The 17,182-nt window shown below is 38.6% G+C and overlaps 1 protein-coding gene and 1 pseudogene across 6 annotated transcripts; both read left to right on the top strand.

Moving 5' to 3' along the window:
- Positions 1-7,119: 7,119 nt before the first annotated feature.
- Positions 7,120-8,169, top strand: LOC142162378 (uncharacterized; annotated as a pseudogene).
- Positions 8,170-10,362: 2,193 nt separating this feature from the next.
- LOC107805398 (F-box protein At4g00755) lies at positions 10,363-16,866 on the top strand. Of its 6 annotated transcripts, none has more exons than XM_016629428.2 (6): positions 10,363-10,626; positions 11,186-11,359; positions 13,491-13,910; positions 14,028-14,197; positions 14,429-14,547; positions 16,312-16,866. In XM_016629428.2, exons 1-6 carry the CDS (start codon positions 10,506-10,508, stop codon positions 16,604-16,606), a joined length of 1,299 nt encoding a protein of 432 aa, XP_016484914.1. In that variant the 5' UTR covers positions 10,363-10,505; the 3' UTR covers positions 16,607-16,866. The 6 variants fall into 6 exon arrangements, with proteins under 6 accessions (XP_016484914.1, XP_016484913.1, XP_016484915.1 ...); XM_016629427.2 differs by having other exon boundaries at positions 10,364-10,626; positions 11,180-11,359; XM_016629429.2 differs by lacking the exon at positions 10,363-10,626 and adding an exon at positions 10,657-10,776 and having other exon boundaries at positions 11,180-11,359.
- The last annotated feature ends 316 nt before the right edge of the window (positions 16,867-17,182 follow it).

Raw genomic sequence — 17,182 nt, 5'->3', positions numbered from 1 at the left:
AGAGCAGTTAGCAGACTTATATATCCGAGAGATTGTTCGGATTCATGGTGTTCCAGTTTCTATCATTTCAGATTGGGGTACTCAGTTTACTTCCTAGTTTTGGAAGTCTGTTCAGCGAGAGTTGGGTACTCAGGTGGAGTTGAGCACAACTTTTCACCCTCAGACGGACGGGTAGTCCGAGCATACTATTCAGATACTGGAGGACATGTTGCGTGCTTGAGTTATCGATTTCGGGGGTTCATGGGATAAGTTTTTACCACTTGCAGAGTTTGCTTATAACAACAGCTACCAGTCGAGTATCCAGATAGCTCCATATGAGGCTTTGTGTGAGAGGCGGTGTAGATCTCCAGTCGGTTGGTTCGAGCCCGGTGAGGCTAGGCTATTGGGGACAGATTTGGTTCAGGATGCCTTAGAGAAGGTGAAGGTGATTCAGGAGAGACTTCGTACTGCGCAGTCGCGATAGAAAAGTTAAGCGGACCGGAAGGTCCGAGATGTGTCCTACATGGTTGGTGAGAATGTCTTGCTGAAGGTTTCGCCCATGAAGGGTGTTATGAGATTTGGAAAGAACGGGAAGTTGAGTCCGCGATTCATTGGGCCTTTTGAGGTGCTTTGGAGGATCGGGGAGGTGGCTTATGATCTTTCTTTGCCACCCAGATTGTCTAGCGTGCATCCGGTATTTCATGTTTCTATGCTCCGAAAGTATATTGGGGATTCGTCTCATGTTTTGGACTTCAGCACGGTTCAGTTGGATGATGATTTGACCTTTGATGTGGAGCCAGTAGCTATTTTGGGACGTCAAGTTCAAAAGTTGAGGTCAAAGGATATAGCTTCAGTGAAAGTGCAGTGGAGAGGTCGGCCCGTGGAGGAGGCTACCTGGGAGACTGAGCGGGAGATGCAGAGTAGATATCACCTATTTGGGGTTTCAGGTATATTTCTTGACTTGTTCGAGGACGAACATTTATTTAAGTTGGGGAGGATGTGACGACCCGGCCAGTCTTCTCATGAGTTACCGCTCCGCCCCATTTCTGCTTTATTATGTTTCGTTATCCGTGTTTTATGTGAGCGAGTTGGGTAGCTTGCGTTCGGAGAGGATTTGATAAAAAATGAGACACTTAGTCTCTTTTAAGAAGGTTTAAGTTGAAAAAGTCAACTGAATGTTGACTTACGAGTTAGAGGGCTCGGATGTGAGTTCCGATGGTTCGGTTAGCTTCGGGAAGTGAGTTATGACTTAAGAGTGTGATTGAAAATTGGTTTGGAAGTCCAGTGTAGGATTAGGCTTGAATTGATGAAGTTAGTATTTTGGCGATTTCCGATTGATAGGCGAGATTTTGATCCGAGAATCGAAAAGGAATTCCGAGAGTTGTTGTAGCTTCGTTATGTCATTTGTGATGTGTGTGCAAAATTTTAGGTCATTTAGACGTGGTTTGGTTGGATTTTTGATCGAAAGCGTATTTCGGAAGTTTTTAGAAAATTTAGGCTTGAATTCGATGTGAATTGATGGATTTGGTGTTGTTTGAGGTGTTTTGATGATTAGAACAAGTTTGAATGAGGTTTTAGAATGTGTTGGTACTTTTAGTTAAGGTCCCGGGGTCCTCGGTGAGTTTCGGGTGGTCAATTGGACCATTTTTGACTTTGAGAATTGTAGAAATTGCTGTTCAGATGTTGCAGAGAAATTGGCCTTCACGATCGCATGGGGCCAGTCGCGATCGCGTAGAAAGATTTTGGGCTGGCCTGAGTTTGGCCTTCGCATTCCGTTTGGGAATCGCGTTCGCGGAGGGCTTTCGCCTGGTGCTTCGCGTTCACATGCAGAGTCCCGCGTTCGCGTATAAGGAATTGTGGCTCAGAGGTGATTACCCTTCGCGTTCGCGACTGGAACCTCGCGTCCGCGAAGGTTGGAGAGTTGAAGCATCGCGTTCGCAGTGCTTTGGTCGTGTTCGCATAGTATATTTTTGGAGCCTTGGAATTTTTCCCTTCGCGATCGCGAGGCTTGGGCCGCGATCGCGATGAAGGAATACCAGAACTGGGCAGAAATTTATAAAACATTTTATCCGCGATTTTAAGCCATTTTCCCACCATATCTGATCATTTTGAAAGCTATTTGAGGGAGATTGAAGAGGGATTCAAGGAGAACTGATTGGAGGTAAGATTTATGAACCTAAAACGTGATTCTATTATGAAATTAACCTAGAAATTCATGGAATTTAAGCTAAAAATGGAAGAAATAGGGCTTGAGATTTTGAACTTTTGAATTGAGATTTGAAGGACCATTTGAGGTCGGATTTGAGAACTTTTGATATGTATGAACTCGTGGAAGGATAAGCAACCCGTTGGTGTAAAAATTTCTAAGTTTCGAGAAGTTAGCTCTGGGCTTGGGTTTATTTAATTTCGGGATTTTTGATATTTTTCGATTGTTTTTGTTTGGGATTTGTTCCCTTAGCATATTGTGACGTATTCGTTCTGCTTTTGGATAGATTCGACGCGCGTGGAGGCCGATTCGAGGGGAAAAGGCGTCGCGAGCTAGAGTTGTAGTCGGTTCGAGGTGAGTAATGATTGTAAATGATGTCCTGAGGGTTTGAAATCCCGAATTGCACATCGTAGTGCTATATTGAGGTGAGACACGCGCTTGATGATGAGCGTGGGGTCGTTTACAATTGGGGATTGTGACTTGGTCCGTCCCAATTGATGATTTTACCGCGTATTTGACTGAAACTTGTTTGTTATCATCATGATTTGGGCTGATTGCCATATTTGGGCTCCGTGCCAACTATTTGAACCCTCCGGGGATTATTATCACTATTTCCTCACTGTATTGATTTATCACTTGAACTCAGTCCTGTTGATATTTACTGTTTTACAAACTCAGCCACTCTTACTCATATTTGAAACTTAAAATGATATTTCTAAAAGATGTTTTCGACTAAGAACTATTGTTTTACTAATGCCCGAAGGGCTTGTGATGATTTTCGGACTGAGTGAGTCCGAGGGCCATATGTGAGGATATGCTGAGCGATATGAGGTCGAGGGCCTAAGATACTTTTATACGCCGCGAGGTGGCTTGAGTGATGTGAGGCCGAGTGCCGAGAGATGATGCAACGAGGTGGCTTGATATAACGCTTGGGTCGTGAGGGACCCCTCCCGAGTTTGCACATCCACAGTGAGCGCGGGTACCCATCATGAGCTGAGAGTGAGCCCGAGGGGCTGATACTGTACTGAGAGTGAGCTCGAGGGGCTGATATTGTTCTGAGCGATTGTTACTGTGCCCGAGGGGCATATTTTTACTTGTTATTAACCTGCTAAATTACCTGTTTTACTTGGTTTAAAGGAATTTCATTTGACTTCCTTACTGATTTACTGCTTTAAGTGATTTTACTACTTGATATAGAATTGCTTTGTGCCTTCACGTGTTTTCTTGCTTTCAGCCATTATTTATATTTATTACTCATTGAGTCGGAGTGCTCACATTACTCCCTGCACCGTGTGTGCAGATTCAGGCATCACCGAGTCTGCTCCTGAGTGCTGATCCTCCCAATCTAGGCAGTGTTTTTCGGAGACTACGAGGTAGCTATTGGCGTCCGCAGCCCCCGTGCCTCCCTTATCTTACTATTTTCATGTCCTTGAACTTCTGTATCGGATTTCGTATCTAGTAGACTGGTATCCGGATTTATTAGTTGCTCATGACTTGTGACACCCCGGTTTGGGTTGTGTCGGGATGGTTTCTACTGTTGTTATCTTTATTTTCGCAAATTATGATTATTAAGTAATATTCAACTGGATCCAAATCCTTTTTCAACTGGATCCAAATCCTTTTTCAACTGGATCCAAAACCTTTTTTCCCGTTTCATTATTCAATTTTTTGTTATAATTAGCTTTTTGATCTAGCATTTCTAGTTGTCTGATCTAGCATTAATTATCAGCTTCGTTCTCTTCGTTTATCAAGAGTAAGAAACTGCATCATTAGTTTTGTTCAGATCTACTCTGTTTTTCACTCTTTTTGGTTTTATTTATGTATTTTTAGTATTTATACAACTTTATCTGGTAATTTCAGATCTACTAATAATTGGTATTAGTAGCTCAGTATATTCGCCACCTGAGCTTCTGAGCGTCTTCTCACCATTTTTATTTCTTCCCTTCTTCTAGTCAACTAACCAATTATTTTCTCTCACAATAATCACATAACCATCAAGGTGCCGGGAATTTTAGTAGCTCAGTATATTTGCTACCTGACTTGTTTGAAATTTTCTAACATTTTCTGCAGTTTTTTGCTTTTGATTCAGTGGATCTCGGTGTAAAGAATTAGTCGGTTATTTGTTTTAGGAGAAAAATTTGCTTTTGATTCAGTGGATCCCAAATCTGCCCCCACCCCATAATATATTCTCATTTTCTTCTTCTCCTTTCTTGGTACATTTTATATTGTTGGGGCTATACCAGTAGTAGCGGTGATAGCTCCTTCTGGTTTTTGGGTCGTGGTATTTTCTGTGTTTTCAGGAATTCTCGGAGTATTGGATATAAGTTGGGCGCATGAGCACTAACAAAGGAAAGCAACCTGGGCGAGTGTCAGCATAGGGTGGTAGAAAGTGGTGCGTGAGCGTACAACTACATCGAGTACAGCAAATCAACCGCAGGTTTTGTTATCGGGAGTTGGTACCTCTTGTTTTACTGTTTCCCTTTTGGTGTTAGCTAAATTACTATTACTTTACTTCTCAATAGTTAAACCTTTCAACTAGGATACTAGTTACCACTTGTTTCCTTCTAGTTTGATTTGTTGTCCGTTGTGCATTAGCGAGTCTTCTCTAGATTGTTGTAGGTGTAGTGGCTGCAGTTTGGGATGATAGAATAAGGGCATGTCCTCGGGTGGGGCAGAGTGTGGGGCTGGGGTCAGGGAGTGGGTCGGGTAGCAGGGGAGGTAGAGGGGGAAAGGGAGCCTATAGGTTGAGAATCGGGTCATGGAACATAGGTTCACTAACGAGTAAATCCATAGAGTTGGCGAAAATCCTGCAGAAGAGGAAGATTAATATAGCGTGTGTCCAGGAGACTAGGTGGGTCGGATCGAGGGCGAAAAATGTGGATGGGTATAAGTTGTGGTACTCTGGTGTCCTGAGGGGTAAGAATGAAGTGGGTATCCTGGTAGATAGTCATCTTAGAGAGGCCGTGGTAGAGGTCAGGTGGGTGAATGATAGACTAATGACTATTAAGTTGGTGGTGGGTGAGGGTACTTTAAATGTCGTTAGCGCGTACGCACCGCAAGCAGGCTTGGATGAGGATATCAAAAGGCGCTTTTAGGAGGGGTTGGATGAGATTGTTCATAGTATACCGCCTTCTGAGAGGTTATTCATAGAAGGAGATTTCAATGGTCATATTGGGTCATCTGCAGGTGGGTACACTGAGGTGCATGGCGGCTTTGGTTTCGGGGAGCGGAACGAAGGGGGTATTTTGCTGTTGGACTTTGCCAAGGCTTTCGATCTAGTCATTGCGAACCCGAGTTTTACGAAGCGGGATGAATATTTGGTTACTTACCAAAGTTCGGTGGCGAAGACTCAGATTGACTATCTCCTCCTCAGGAGATGCGACAGGAGGTTGTGCGAGGACTGCAAGGTTATCCCAGGTGAGACCTTGTCGACACAGCATAGGCTTTTGGTGATGGACATTTGTATTAGGATAAGGAGGAAGCAGAGGTCAGTACAAGGACACCCCATGATTAGGTGGGGCGCCTTAACTAAGGATAAAGTTAAGGAGTTGGAAGGAAGGTTATCGACAATGGGAGCTTGGAGAAGCAGTGGGGACGCAAACACAATGTGTTCGACGACGGCGGACTGTATAAGAAAGGCGGCGAGAGAGGTATTAGGGATATCTACGGGCCACAATGGTGGCCACAAAGGAGATTGGTGGTGGAATGCAGTTGTCCAAGGTAAAGTGGAAGCAAAGAAGGCGGCTTACCTGCGGTTAGTAGGGAACACTGACAAGGAGGAGAAGAGAGAGAACAGTCAAAGGTATAAGGTAGCTAGGAAGGAGGCGAAGATGGCAGTGACGGAGGATAAAACGACAGCTTTTGCTCATCTGTATGAGGAACTAAGGAACAAAGGTGGGGAGAAGAAGTTATTCCGACTCGCTAAGGCGAGAGAGCGGACAACTCGGGATCTGGACCAAGTGAGGTGCATAAAAGATGATGACGGCAAAGTTTTGATGGGAGATGACCAGATTAAGAGGAGGTGGCAGACCTACTTTCATAAACTTCTAAGTGAAGAAGGGGATCAGGATATTTTACTTGGGGAATTGAGGAATGCCGACAGCCACCATGAATTAAGTAATTGTAGGGACATTGAGATCGACGAAGTCATAGAGGCAATGCGTAAGATGAGAAGGGGCAGAGCTACCGGGCCATACGAAATTCCGGTTGAACTGTGGAGGTGTGTGGGTAGAGCAGGCTTGGAATGACTTACTGCATTGTTTAGTGTTATATTCAAGACTAATAGGATGTCTGAAGAGTGGAGGTGGAGTACAATGGTCCCGTTGTATAAAAACAAAGGTGATGTGCAGAGCTGTAACAACTATAAGGGCATCAAATTACTAAGTCATACCATGAAAGTTTGGGAGAGAGTGGTAGAAATGAGAGTGCGAAGGACAATGTCTATTTCAGACAACCAGTTCGGGTTCATGCCGGGGCGATCTACCACAGAAGCTATCCACCTTATTAGGAGGATGGTGGAACAGTACAAGGATAGGAAGAAGGATCTCCACATGGTGTTTATTGATCTGGAGAAAGCGTACGATAGGGTTCCTAGGGAGGTCTTATGGAGCTGCTTAGAGGATAAAGGGGTCCCGGTTGACTATATTAGGGTGATTAAAGACATGTATGCTGGAGCTAAGACTCGGGTTAGGACAGTAGGAGGCGACTCTGAACACTTTCCAGTTATTACGGGGTTGCACCAAGGGTCTGCGCTCAGCCCATTCCTATTTGCCCTGGTGATGGATGCACTGACTCATCATATTCAAGGGGAGGTGCCATGGTGCATGCTATTTGCTGATGACATTATTCTAATTGATGAGACACGAGGCGGCGTCAACGAGAGGCTAGAGATTTGGAGACATGCTCTTGAGTCTAAAGGTTTCAAGTTGAGCAGGATGAAGACGGAATACCTCGAGTGCAAATTTGGAGTTGAGCCGACGGAAGTGGGAGTTGAAGTGAGGCTTGACTCTCAAGTCATTCCCAAGAGGGGTAGTTTCAAGTACCTTGGATCGGTTATTCAGGGGATCGGGGAGATTGACGAGGATGTCACACACCGTATAGGGGTGGGGTGAAAGTGGAGGTTAGCGTCGGGAGTCTTGTGTGACAAAAAAGTGCCACCGTTACTAAAAGGTAAGTTTTATAGAGCAGTGGTTAGGCCTGCCATGTTATATGGAACTGAATGTTGGCCGGTAAAGAACTCACATATCCAGAAGATGAAAGTAGCAGAGATGAGGATGTTGAGGTGGATGTGCGGGCATACAAGGATGGATAAGATTAGGAATGAAGATATTCGAGAGAAGGTGGGCGTGGCCCCCATGGAGGACAAGATGCGGGAAGTAAGACTCAGATGGATCGGGCACATTCAGAGGAGGAGCAATGATGTACCGGTGAGGAGGTGTGAGCGACTGGCTGTAGTGGGCATGCGGAGAGGTAGAGGGCGACTTAAGAAGTATTGGGGAGAGGTGATCAGACAGGACATGACGCGACTTAGGATTACGGAGGACATGGCCCTTGACAGGGAATTATGGAGGTCGAGCATTAAAGTTGTAGGTTAGAGAAAAGTTGTGAATATTTCTACAACACAATAGAGTGAGACTAGCCAGTTAGGAGTTGGACTAAGAATGTCATTGGTCGGCTATTGATATAGGGCTTTACCTGCTAGTTTTACTATACCAGCCATCTATTTCGTATTTCGTATTCTGTATTTCATATCTCTTATATTGCTGTTATTTTATTATGCATTTTTATGGCACTAATATATCGGCTTCTGTTGCTTTTTTGAGCCGAGAGTCTCTTGGAAACAGCCTCTCTACCCTTCGGGGTAGGGGTAAGGTCTGCGTACATATTACCCTCCCCAGATCCCACTTGTGGGATTATACTGGGTCGTTGTTGTTGTTGTTGTTGTATATCATGTTTCAGAACTATTTATGGTATTAACTATTTAAAAGAGGTGTTCGGTTTTGGCCTGGCTGACCTTGTCTTCACGAGAGACGCCATCACGACCAGGTTCGGGGTTAGGGTCGTGACACTAATTGATAGTTTTTATAGCGACTTTTAAGTGTAACAATGAGTATATATAAAGAAAAAATTGGTATGCCGTGAAATATTTTATTTTAAAATGTAAACAAATTATTTCGGAAAAACTCTTTACTTTTTTTAATTCAAAGATAATAAAAAGATAAAATATTTTTGAACATTAGTAGAGAGTTTTAAAATTATTATAATAGAAGTTATATCATAGATAAACTCAAAAAACCGAATTTTATAGAGTATTTACATAATATTCGGCCATATTTATTGTTTACTTTTTATAGCTAATTTAAATAGATGATATACTGACAATACACGATTATACACATATTATATATGGATTATATATAAATTATACATCATTCAATTTTTTAATTTAAGTGGTCGGTGAGCACCTATTTAGGCTGATTAGATAAAGCCAGAAGAAAAATATGAAATAATTTCAACCAAAGACTAAAAATATAATTAAATTTCATATGTAGATAATTTTTATTAAAACTCATCCTTTTATAGTGAAATAAATTAATTTTTTGTAACAAAAGAAATAATGACATAAAAATAAGATAAAAGAAAATAAATATTGAAAAAAAATGTTAGAAAGATCTAAAAACCAGAAATAAAAGATGACAACAAATTTCTTCTTATGTTTCATCTTTGTTGAGTATAAAATTTTTGAAAGTTAATCTCATCGATTTTAATTTTTTTTCCAACTCAAATACATAGATTATAAGATAAGGATATCTTAGAATATTTTTTTAATTTATATTTGTGTTATTTTTAAAAAATCACTATTACTGACAAACTGATATTATATTCAAATTTGAATTGGAATGCAATTTGAGTAGTTTGCATTGAGGTTAAGCCAAGTATGATGTCGAAAAATAAACTACTTGACAATTTCAAGACAATATATGCAATGTTTTATAATAATAATAATCAACTAATTTAACATTTAATGATTCAAAGAACAAAATTTGTGTGTATATAGGGTATTAAAAATTCAAATTGTGGGGCTAGAGATATCAATAAACTTAAAGTGGAGTCATACTGAAATAAATCCAGCCAAAAAATCATTTAAATTTTTAGATAGCCGATTAAAGTGAATTTTAAATTAAGGATAATATCTTTACTTGCATCATTATAAAGATAATCATTATGATAATATATATAAAGTTTTAGAAATTGAAATTTCAAAATAGAAATACTTTTTTGAAAGATAAAATCATACCAAATAAGGGTTCAAGTCGTAATCAAAGAATCGTTTATATCGTGTCAACCTTTGTGCTTTGCCATAAATATGAGTTATCATTTCACTTTGTGGCTATTTTGAGGTTCCAATGACACCTACGAGAATAGTGCAAAAATACAATTATCACTACTAAAATTGAGAAAATATTAGTCTTTTTTCATGTAGTGTTTCTTAATTAATATCTGACGATTATCTATAATTATTTAGAAGGTTTAAATGTTAAGGTTATTTACATATAATTCAAATAACTCAGATATTTAGCATGGTTAATGTCAAATATCAAAATGGAGTAAAAACAATTCACTAGCTAAAGAATTTTTTATATTTTTAGATAGCCAACTAAAATGAGTTTTGAATTAAGAATAATATTTTCAATTGCATTATTATAAAAATATATATTATTGAAAAATAATGTTTTAGAATCTTAAATTTTAAGAAAGAAATATTTTTAAGAGATATCAACACACCAAATATGAGTTCAAGTAGTAGTAAAAGAATTAAATCTTATTCAAAGATTCATTCATTGTCTCAATATTTGATTATTTTGCCATAAATATGAGTTATTATTTTGCTTTCAGACTATTTTTATGATCCAATAACACCGACAAGAATGATATCAAAAAAGAAAAATAGAAGAAATAGTTAATTTTTTTTCATGTAGTTAACATCCAATGATTATCTATATTTACTGAGAAAGTGTACATTTTAAGATTATTTACATACAATCCAAATAATTTAAATATTTGAATTACTAGTTAAAAAGAAAAAGAAAATAAATGTACATGAAAAAAGATAGATCTACATAATAGGTCCGGCCCTCGTCCCTCGAACCAGATGTCTAGATCGAAGAAATTAAAACGGGAAAATAAATAAATAAATAAATAAATTAAAAGCAGAGCAAAATTCTAGTGATTCTTCTTCAGTGCTTCAAAGAAACTTGAGAAATAACTTTATCCAACCAATAAAATTTGGAAGCTTCAGAAAAATGTATGGGTGAATATAATGACCAAATATATTTCCAAAATAGCTTATCTCCGGGAACAGTTTCATTTTCTAGATTTTTCTATTTATGTAGTTGTGCTATTTCTCTCTAGGGTTTTCTTATCTGTCGTCATTCCGAAAGGTACAAAGTCTCTTCCTTTTCCGCTCTTTCTTATTGGTTGACATTTTTGTTCAATTAGCCTTCTTGAATTTATTGGGTTAATCCCGCAATTTTTAGATTGTTCTATTTAAATCTTTTACTATATGCTTATCTTTCTTGCCTCTTGGGTAGGTGGGTTTTTTTCATTTTTTTAAAAATTATTTTTGGTAATTGCGTTAGGAAAAAATGGTTACTTTTGTGAAAGATGAGATTTTTATCTGAGTATTGACTTGGCGGAATGGATATAGAAGATTCATGTAGCCAGACTCTTAAGTAATTTGGTATTGAGGTGGAGTTGAGTGATGGACTTAATGAGAAAGTTTCATTCTTTGGAAGCCTCTTAAGAGAATACATTTTCATGACCCATTTTTTACCCATTGCACAAATATAAACTGGTAGTTAAATTCATGCATTTGATCTATTTTTGGTATGTTTGCTGATTTAACCCTAGATTAGTGGATAACCTTGTCGTTTACTTCCCTCTCTTTTTGAAGGTTTTTGCTCATTGCATCGTTTTTTTGTGTGTTTGGTGAAGACTCAGGTTTTGGAACATTGAATAGATCTAGGGGATTGCATGGTAGTCGCTCCATGGAAACACATATTGATTTCGTGCAATGGCTTGACACTGACGTGTCTCTGAACATCCTGATGTGTTTGAAGGATCCAGCTGATGTGGTCCGTGCTGGCTCTGTTTCGCGCCTTTGGCACGAATTTGGTATGCTATTCAAGTTTTCGTTCTTACTTAAAAGCAGCCCGTTAGCATTGTGTTTAGGATGTGAGACTGAACTGGCATTCTTACTTTTTCATTATTATATTACGTCATTTATAGTGTTGTTAAGTTTCAAAAACCACAGATTCAGTTTTCCTGTTTCCATTATGATGCTTTTCTACTCTTGTTTTACATACTTGGTGTACTTCATAGTGTTACATTATGTGATTACTGTGCTTAAAGACTCATTACTACTTTATTTGCATCTAGAGCTATTTTAAGCAATGAGGATCTATCTTCAATTTATGCCTTGAGAAATGATCCCGAATGAGTAAAAAATAAATGAAGCCTTGGAAAGAAGAAAGGAGAGACGATCCTCCAAAGAGTACAAGAATCTGAATCATAATTAGATTTCTTTGATTCAAGAAAATGTTACGAATGACTAATGATGCAAAATGAATTGATGTCTGAGAGGAGAAACACTCTATGATCTCTTGCGGTTCAAAAATTAAGGAAGCTTTGACTAAATAAATTAGTGCTTTTTGTTTCTACCCGATATTTACGATTATGATGTTGATGTCACCCCTAAAATGTTATACAATGGTGCGATAATATGATATATTTCCAAACTTGGGTGTGAAGTGCCTTAATATGCCTCTTTCTCTCACTTCTGTCCCTACTCTTTTAGATTTTAGAATCTTTATCTTGATCTTTAAAAGAAATTTTCATAAGTTCAGATTTCTAACAACCTGATGTGTAAGTGGGTAAGTCAGGAAAGAAATAAATATCACATAAGACCAAATTAATCACTCTTTATGCTGATTGTTGTTCCTTCCCATGGTTATGGTGTCAAAGGCACACCTCGAAACCGAGAATAAGCTGATTCGGATACGTTTTAATCCTGGCTGTGTGGAGCTAGTTGTATGTCTCTTTCCCATATATGTACAGTCTACAGTGTACCTTGTTGCCTTCTGTACTGTACATTCGAGACACTTGTCTCTGCATTTCAGAAAAAGATTGGAACAGTAAAGATCATCCTTCTGTAAGTAATTATACAAAAGAAAACCTTCATCTCAACGCTATGGACTTGATGAAAGTCTTAGGGAATAATTGTTCTAGGAAATAACTTTGACTACATAACGTTGTTGCCTGTTGCCTTTGTCTTTTCCATATTTCTTGGTTGGTCCAAGTTTAACTAGTTCAAGTACATTGTGCTGGTACGAGAATTTTGGGATGGTCTAGGTGAATTTGTGTCAAGACTTAGGTTAGAAGATGAAAGTATGAAATGATGACTTGCTTGGATTTGGTTTTAGTAGAATTTGTTCTGTGGTTGTGTCGTGATGGGAGAACTTTCACCAAAGCTCTAAACACTATTGAGGCTTTCATATGGTGAACTAAGCTTTAACCCAAGTGTACATACATCTTTAGATGCTATGAAATATATACCATTTCTTTTTGGCTGAAGGAAAATAGATATTTCACAATTTAAAATTTTAAAATAAAACCTTTTGGGGACAATGCATTTTTTCAAAAGCTGAAATGACAGGTTCAAACTTTGGGCATGCCTGGGGCCAATTGTTTGTTCCCCAACACTAAAAAGAAACATTAGTTAATCTTTTTATGCCCCCAGTAAAAGCAAGTGATTTGGCTTTGGACACAAGAACCACCGCCTGGTATAGATTACATTAATATAGTGATGATTAGCTAGAACTAGGAGTACCATACTTGACCTTTGCGCTTATCCTTGAATATTGTACCTGAACTATCTTGTTGAATGTAGCTTGCCAAGTTGCATTCTGTAAAACAGTTACCTAATTGTTGGTTTCTTGAACTCTTTTGTAAGTTACTAATGGAAAAATCATACTCTTTTCTTGTGCAAGTGGTGTGCAATGCAATTAGTTTATTTTGAAGTTGGAAGCTTATTTTCTGTACTTTGCGCTGCCGCAATCCGACTTTCCTGCCTTTTTGGCTTGACAACGTGCATCAATTCTAAGGATTTTCCAATCTCTTTCATAAAGAAAAGTTGCCTATATTAAGCCTTTCTTCGAGAAATCTTGACATGCCAGTTTCTGTCATTGAAGGTTTATTACCATTAGGAAGAAGAAAACAGGCTGATGATTTACTTGTTTATTTGCAGTGGTTACTAATGGACTCTCCAAGCAACTGTGTTTTGGAAGGTTTCCGCAGCTTTCCAGGATTGCCCGTGTAACAGAATTAGATGCGAGTGCAGCAGAACCAAAAGATGTTGGATCTAGCAATTCCAACTGGGAGACTCTAAAAAGAGATCATGAAGTCTACGCGTCTCTACTTCAAGCTATTGAAACATCAAAGTCATGTCGAAGTGATTGCATAGGTTATGCAGTCAGTGCTTCAAGCACGGACAATTATCCAGATGAAAGTATTGTCAATACTTTAATTCCAAGGGACAGATATCTAAATAGACCTTCATACTGGTCAAGTAAAGGACACAGTGACCCCAACGCCCCTGAGACGCTAATTTACAAATTGAAAGCTGATATATGTGTGATCAACGAAGTTGATACACAACCTTTTGAAGGTGTTTGTTAATCTTTCTTTGGGGCATTAGATGCCCCCTCAAATTTACAATCTGAGTTTCACATACTTCCGGAGCTTATTTGGTCCTCTTGTCTAATACGTAATTTTTCCAATTCAGCTTATTTCCAGCCCGGCAAGCCCATATACTCTGCAAAATCTGTTCGATTTCGGTTGGGGTATCCCAAATCCTCGAGAGATGAGAGTGATCTCCTGCAATTGCCCCAGCAACAGCCTGCTGATGACAAGTTTGTATGGACATATACTTCTGAAGAATTCCCTATGACACAGGTCTTGTTTTATAACTTCCTTTAGTTTTCTCCTGAAAAAGATACTCTTATTTACTCAGTTGTCTATGTTTTTGGTTGAGTAGTTTCCTGATGGTGGGAGTAGTAATATTTGTTCTGTTCAATATTGTTATAAGTAAAAACTAGTCAAAAAATTTCTCCAAGCCTTTGAACGGGGTGTCATAGACTAATTTGCATGAGAAGGAGAATTAACAGATCAAACTTCAATGGCCAGGAAAATTGCTTTCAGCGGTTCAATCTACCCGAGCCTGTGCTTTGCATTGGTGGATATATGCAGATTCAGCTTTTGGGCAGAGTTCAGAGACAAGAAATGGATGACTTGTTTTACATATGGTTCGTGTTCATCTTTTCTCTCTTTGATTGAAAGGTCTGCTTCACATTTGCTGTTCTATTTATTAATGAGTTGTTGTAGTGGACTTGCATGTGCATTACTAATAACGCTCTTGATGCCTGGACATACTAATGCATCAGGGGAAGAAGATGAAACTGACACATTTATAATAAAATAATGTTGTGAGAAAGGTAAGGTTTAATTTTAGTCATACTGTAGAACTGAGATCGTGCTTCTTTACAGAGTACATGACTTCACTAAAATATTGTTATTAGCTTTTAAGGAATTGATAAACTCCTTAAATGCATCTTACTATTCACAGATCAGTTCTACACCCAAAAAAAAAAGTAAACAAGAAGAGTGTAAAGTCTACATGGATATTCTTTCATCTTCTAAGCACTGGTTCCTATCCTCACTAGGACACATGATGCACAAAGGAATTGTGTGTCAAATGTCTTGTAGTTCCTTCTTCAGTTTCCTCACTTCCCAACTCCACAAGACTGCATTTTTTTTTTTTGAGATGAAGTGGTACTATAAATGGCATCAAGTAGATGCATAATAGCAGAAGTACAAAAGTGAGAGTTTGTTAGCTCTATTACAGTGAGACCTATGCTTAGGATAAAGAGCTAATAAAGTCCAAAAGTTTGACATGAGAATCTACAGGGGACAAACTATCCCAGCTACATGAATTTAAAAGATAACAAGCCTTAAGGGCGTGGTTTGGAGTTGGTATTTCCATCAAAACATCTTCTATTCCTCTCATTCCAAACACACCAAAAAAATACAAGAAGGAACCGTTTTCCAGACTTCTATGATGGATTTATCAACTTTCCAAGAGATCTAACTGTGTAGGCATCGTTGATACTGTTCGGCATGATCCATCTTAAACTAAAAACTGTGATGAACATGTGCCAAATATCAGTAGCTACTGTGCAATGTAGAAGGAGGTGTCTGTTAGTCTCTACATTCTGTTGGCACATTTAACATCTGTTAAAGGTGGGGGTGTTCCTTCTATCGAGATTGTCTTGAGTCAAACATGCGTCATGTAATGTTATTTAGCTGAAGCTTATCACCTTCTTAGTTCTTCAAATATGTTCCAAGGCCAAGTATCCAGCATTTCATTCTGCGCACATAATGATGAATATCCTGCCTTCACTGTGTACTGTCCATCTGTCTTTCCTTCCCATCTGATTCTGTCAGCAGAGCTCATTGATTGTTTAACTCCCCAATCTAGTAAGCATGCTAGTGAACTCTTCCAATTCCCAGTCTTGAAAGTTTCCTCTGAAGATAGGTGCCCTGGTGTTGTCTCTGTTCTGGGATTGGTAGAATTGGGGCCTTTTGAGACTGAAAAGAGAGCTGGGAACTCTTTCTGTAGTGTAGTATTAATCTGACTTTGCATGTTTTTATTGTTTGGGGAGGATCATCCTTAATATATTTTTCAGTAAATTATATTATTATTTCTTAATCACGACCCTTTTGGAAGTCAATATGGTAATTGAAGGCTCCCAGGAACTTGGTGTTCTTCAGATAGTGCAAAGCTGGAAGACTTGGTAATTCTATAACAATCACGAATGTTCTCTTATTCCATTTGTTTCTTTCGTATTAACAGAAAATACCATTTCTTATAAATGGTTTATTCTTGGGATGCCAAGTACGTACTTGTACTGTATTTACTTTTTCTGCTTGGTGTATCAAGTAGTAACTGGGAAGAAGGCTGGTTAGTTATCATTAATGTGATCTTGACAATATTTCATTCCTATGTGCAGTATTTGTCATGTGAAAGTTGTAGGGCGACCTCTCAGCCCTGCATTCGACATAGAGGTCCTAGAACCATCTCGAGAATTTGTACTGAAGTACAATCGAGATGTTTTCGGTTGCATGTTGCAGAGCATGACTAATGGAGGTCATCAAGAATCAAATATGCCTCCAACACCATCAGAGGGATTTGTGCTTGATGCAGGCCTTCTGGAGTATTTATTACAGGGTTACCAGCCGGGTGTTGAACCTGTGGAATGGGACGAGGACGATGATGATGAAATGGATGAAGCGGGAATTTTGTAATTTAGCATCGTCATTTTCTTTTCTTTTAGTTTCTTACATTTCTTTCAAAATAATTGATGTCCCCTCTCTTTGATGATCCTTTGGTTACGTAGTTTTGCAGCAGGTCTTTGTGTACTCAAAGCTTTAGAGGTGCATAAACCCTTGTAGATGAGACTGTATTACTGATGATCCGTTGTAGATGCTTGTATTAGGCTTTTGCATTTTTTACTATCACAAACATATATCAACGGAGAGTTGCACTAATGTGCATGCAAATGACATTTTCATTAGTGGGTTTCAACTTTTTGTTAAAAGATTTCACTGTATTTCGTTTGTTTCCTGTTTTCATTGGATTGAGTATCCAGAATCGAAGTCGGTACTCAATTTCTTAACTCATCTGATTGTTTACTGCTAATCATAGTGATTTTTAAATCATGATGAGCCGTTAATGATGATAAACTGGAAAACTCAAATATTATCAGCGCTTCCTGTTCGAATTAAAACTATCTTGAACTTATAAGAATACGAACTAATCTATATTCTAACTCATATAAATAATAGTAGTATATAAATTCGCTAGATAACTTGTGCCGAGGC

The sequence above is a fragment of the Nicotiana tabacum genome, chromosome 7 (genome assembly GCF_000715075.1).
Source record: "Nicotiana tabacum cultivar K326 chromosome 7, ASM71507v2, whole genome shotgun sequence".
Lineage (NCBI taxonomy): Eukaryota > Viridiplantae > Streptophyta > Magnoliopsida > Solanales > Solanaceae > Nicotiana > Nicotiana tabacum.
Note: the sequence above shows the minus strand (reverse complement) of the source record. Positions and strands in the feature narration are given on the sequence as shown.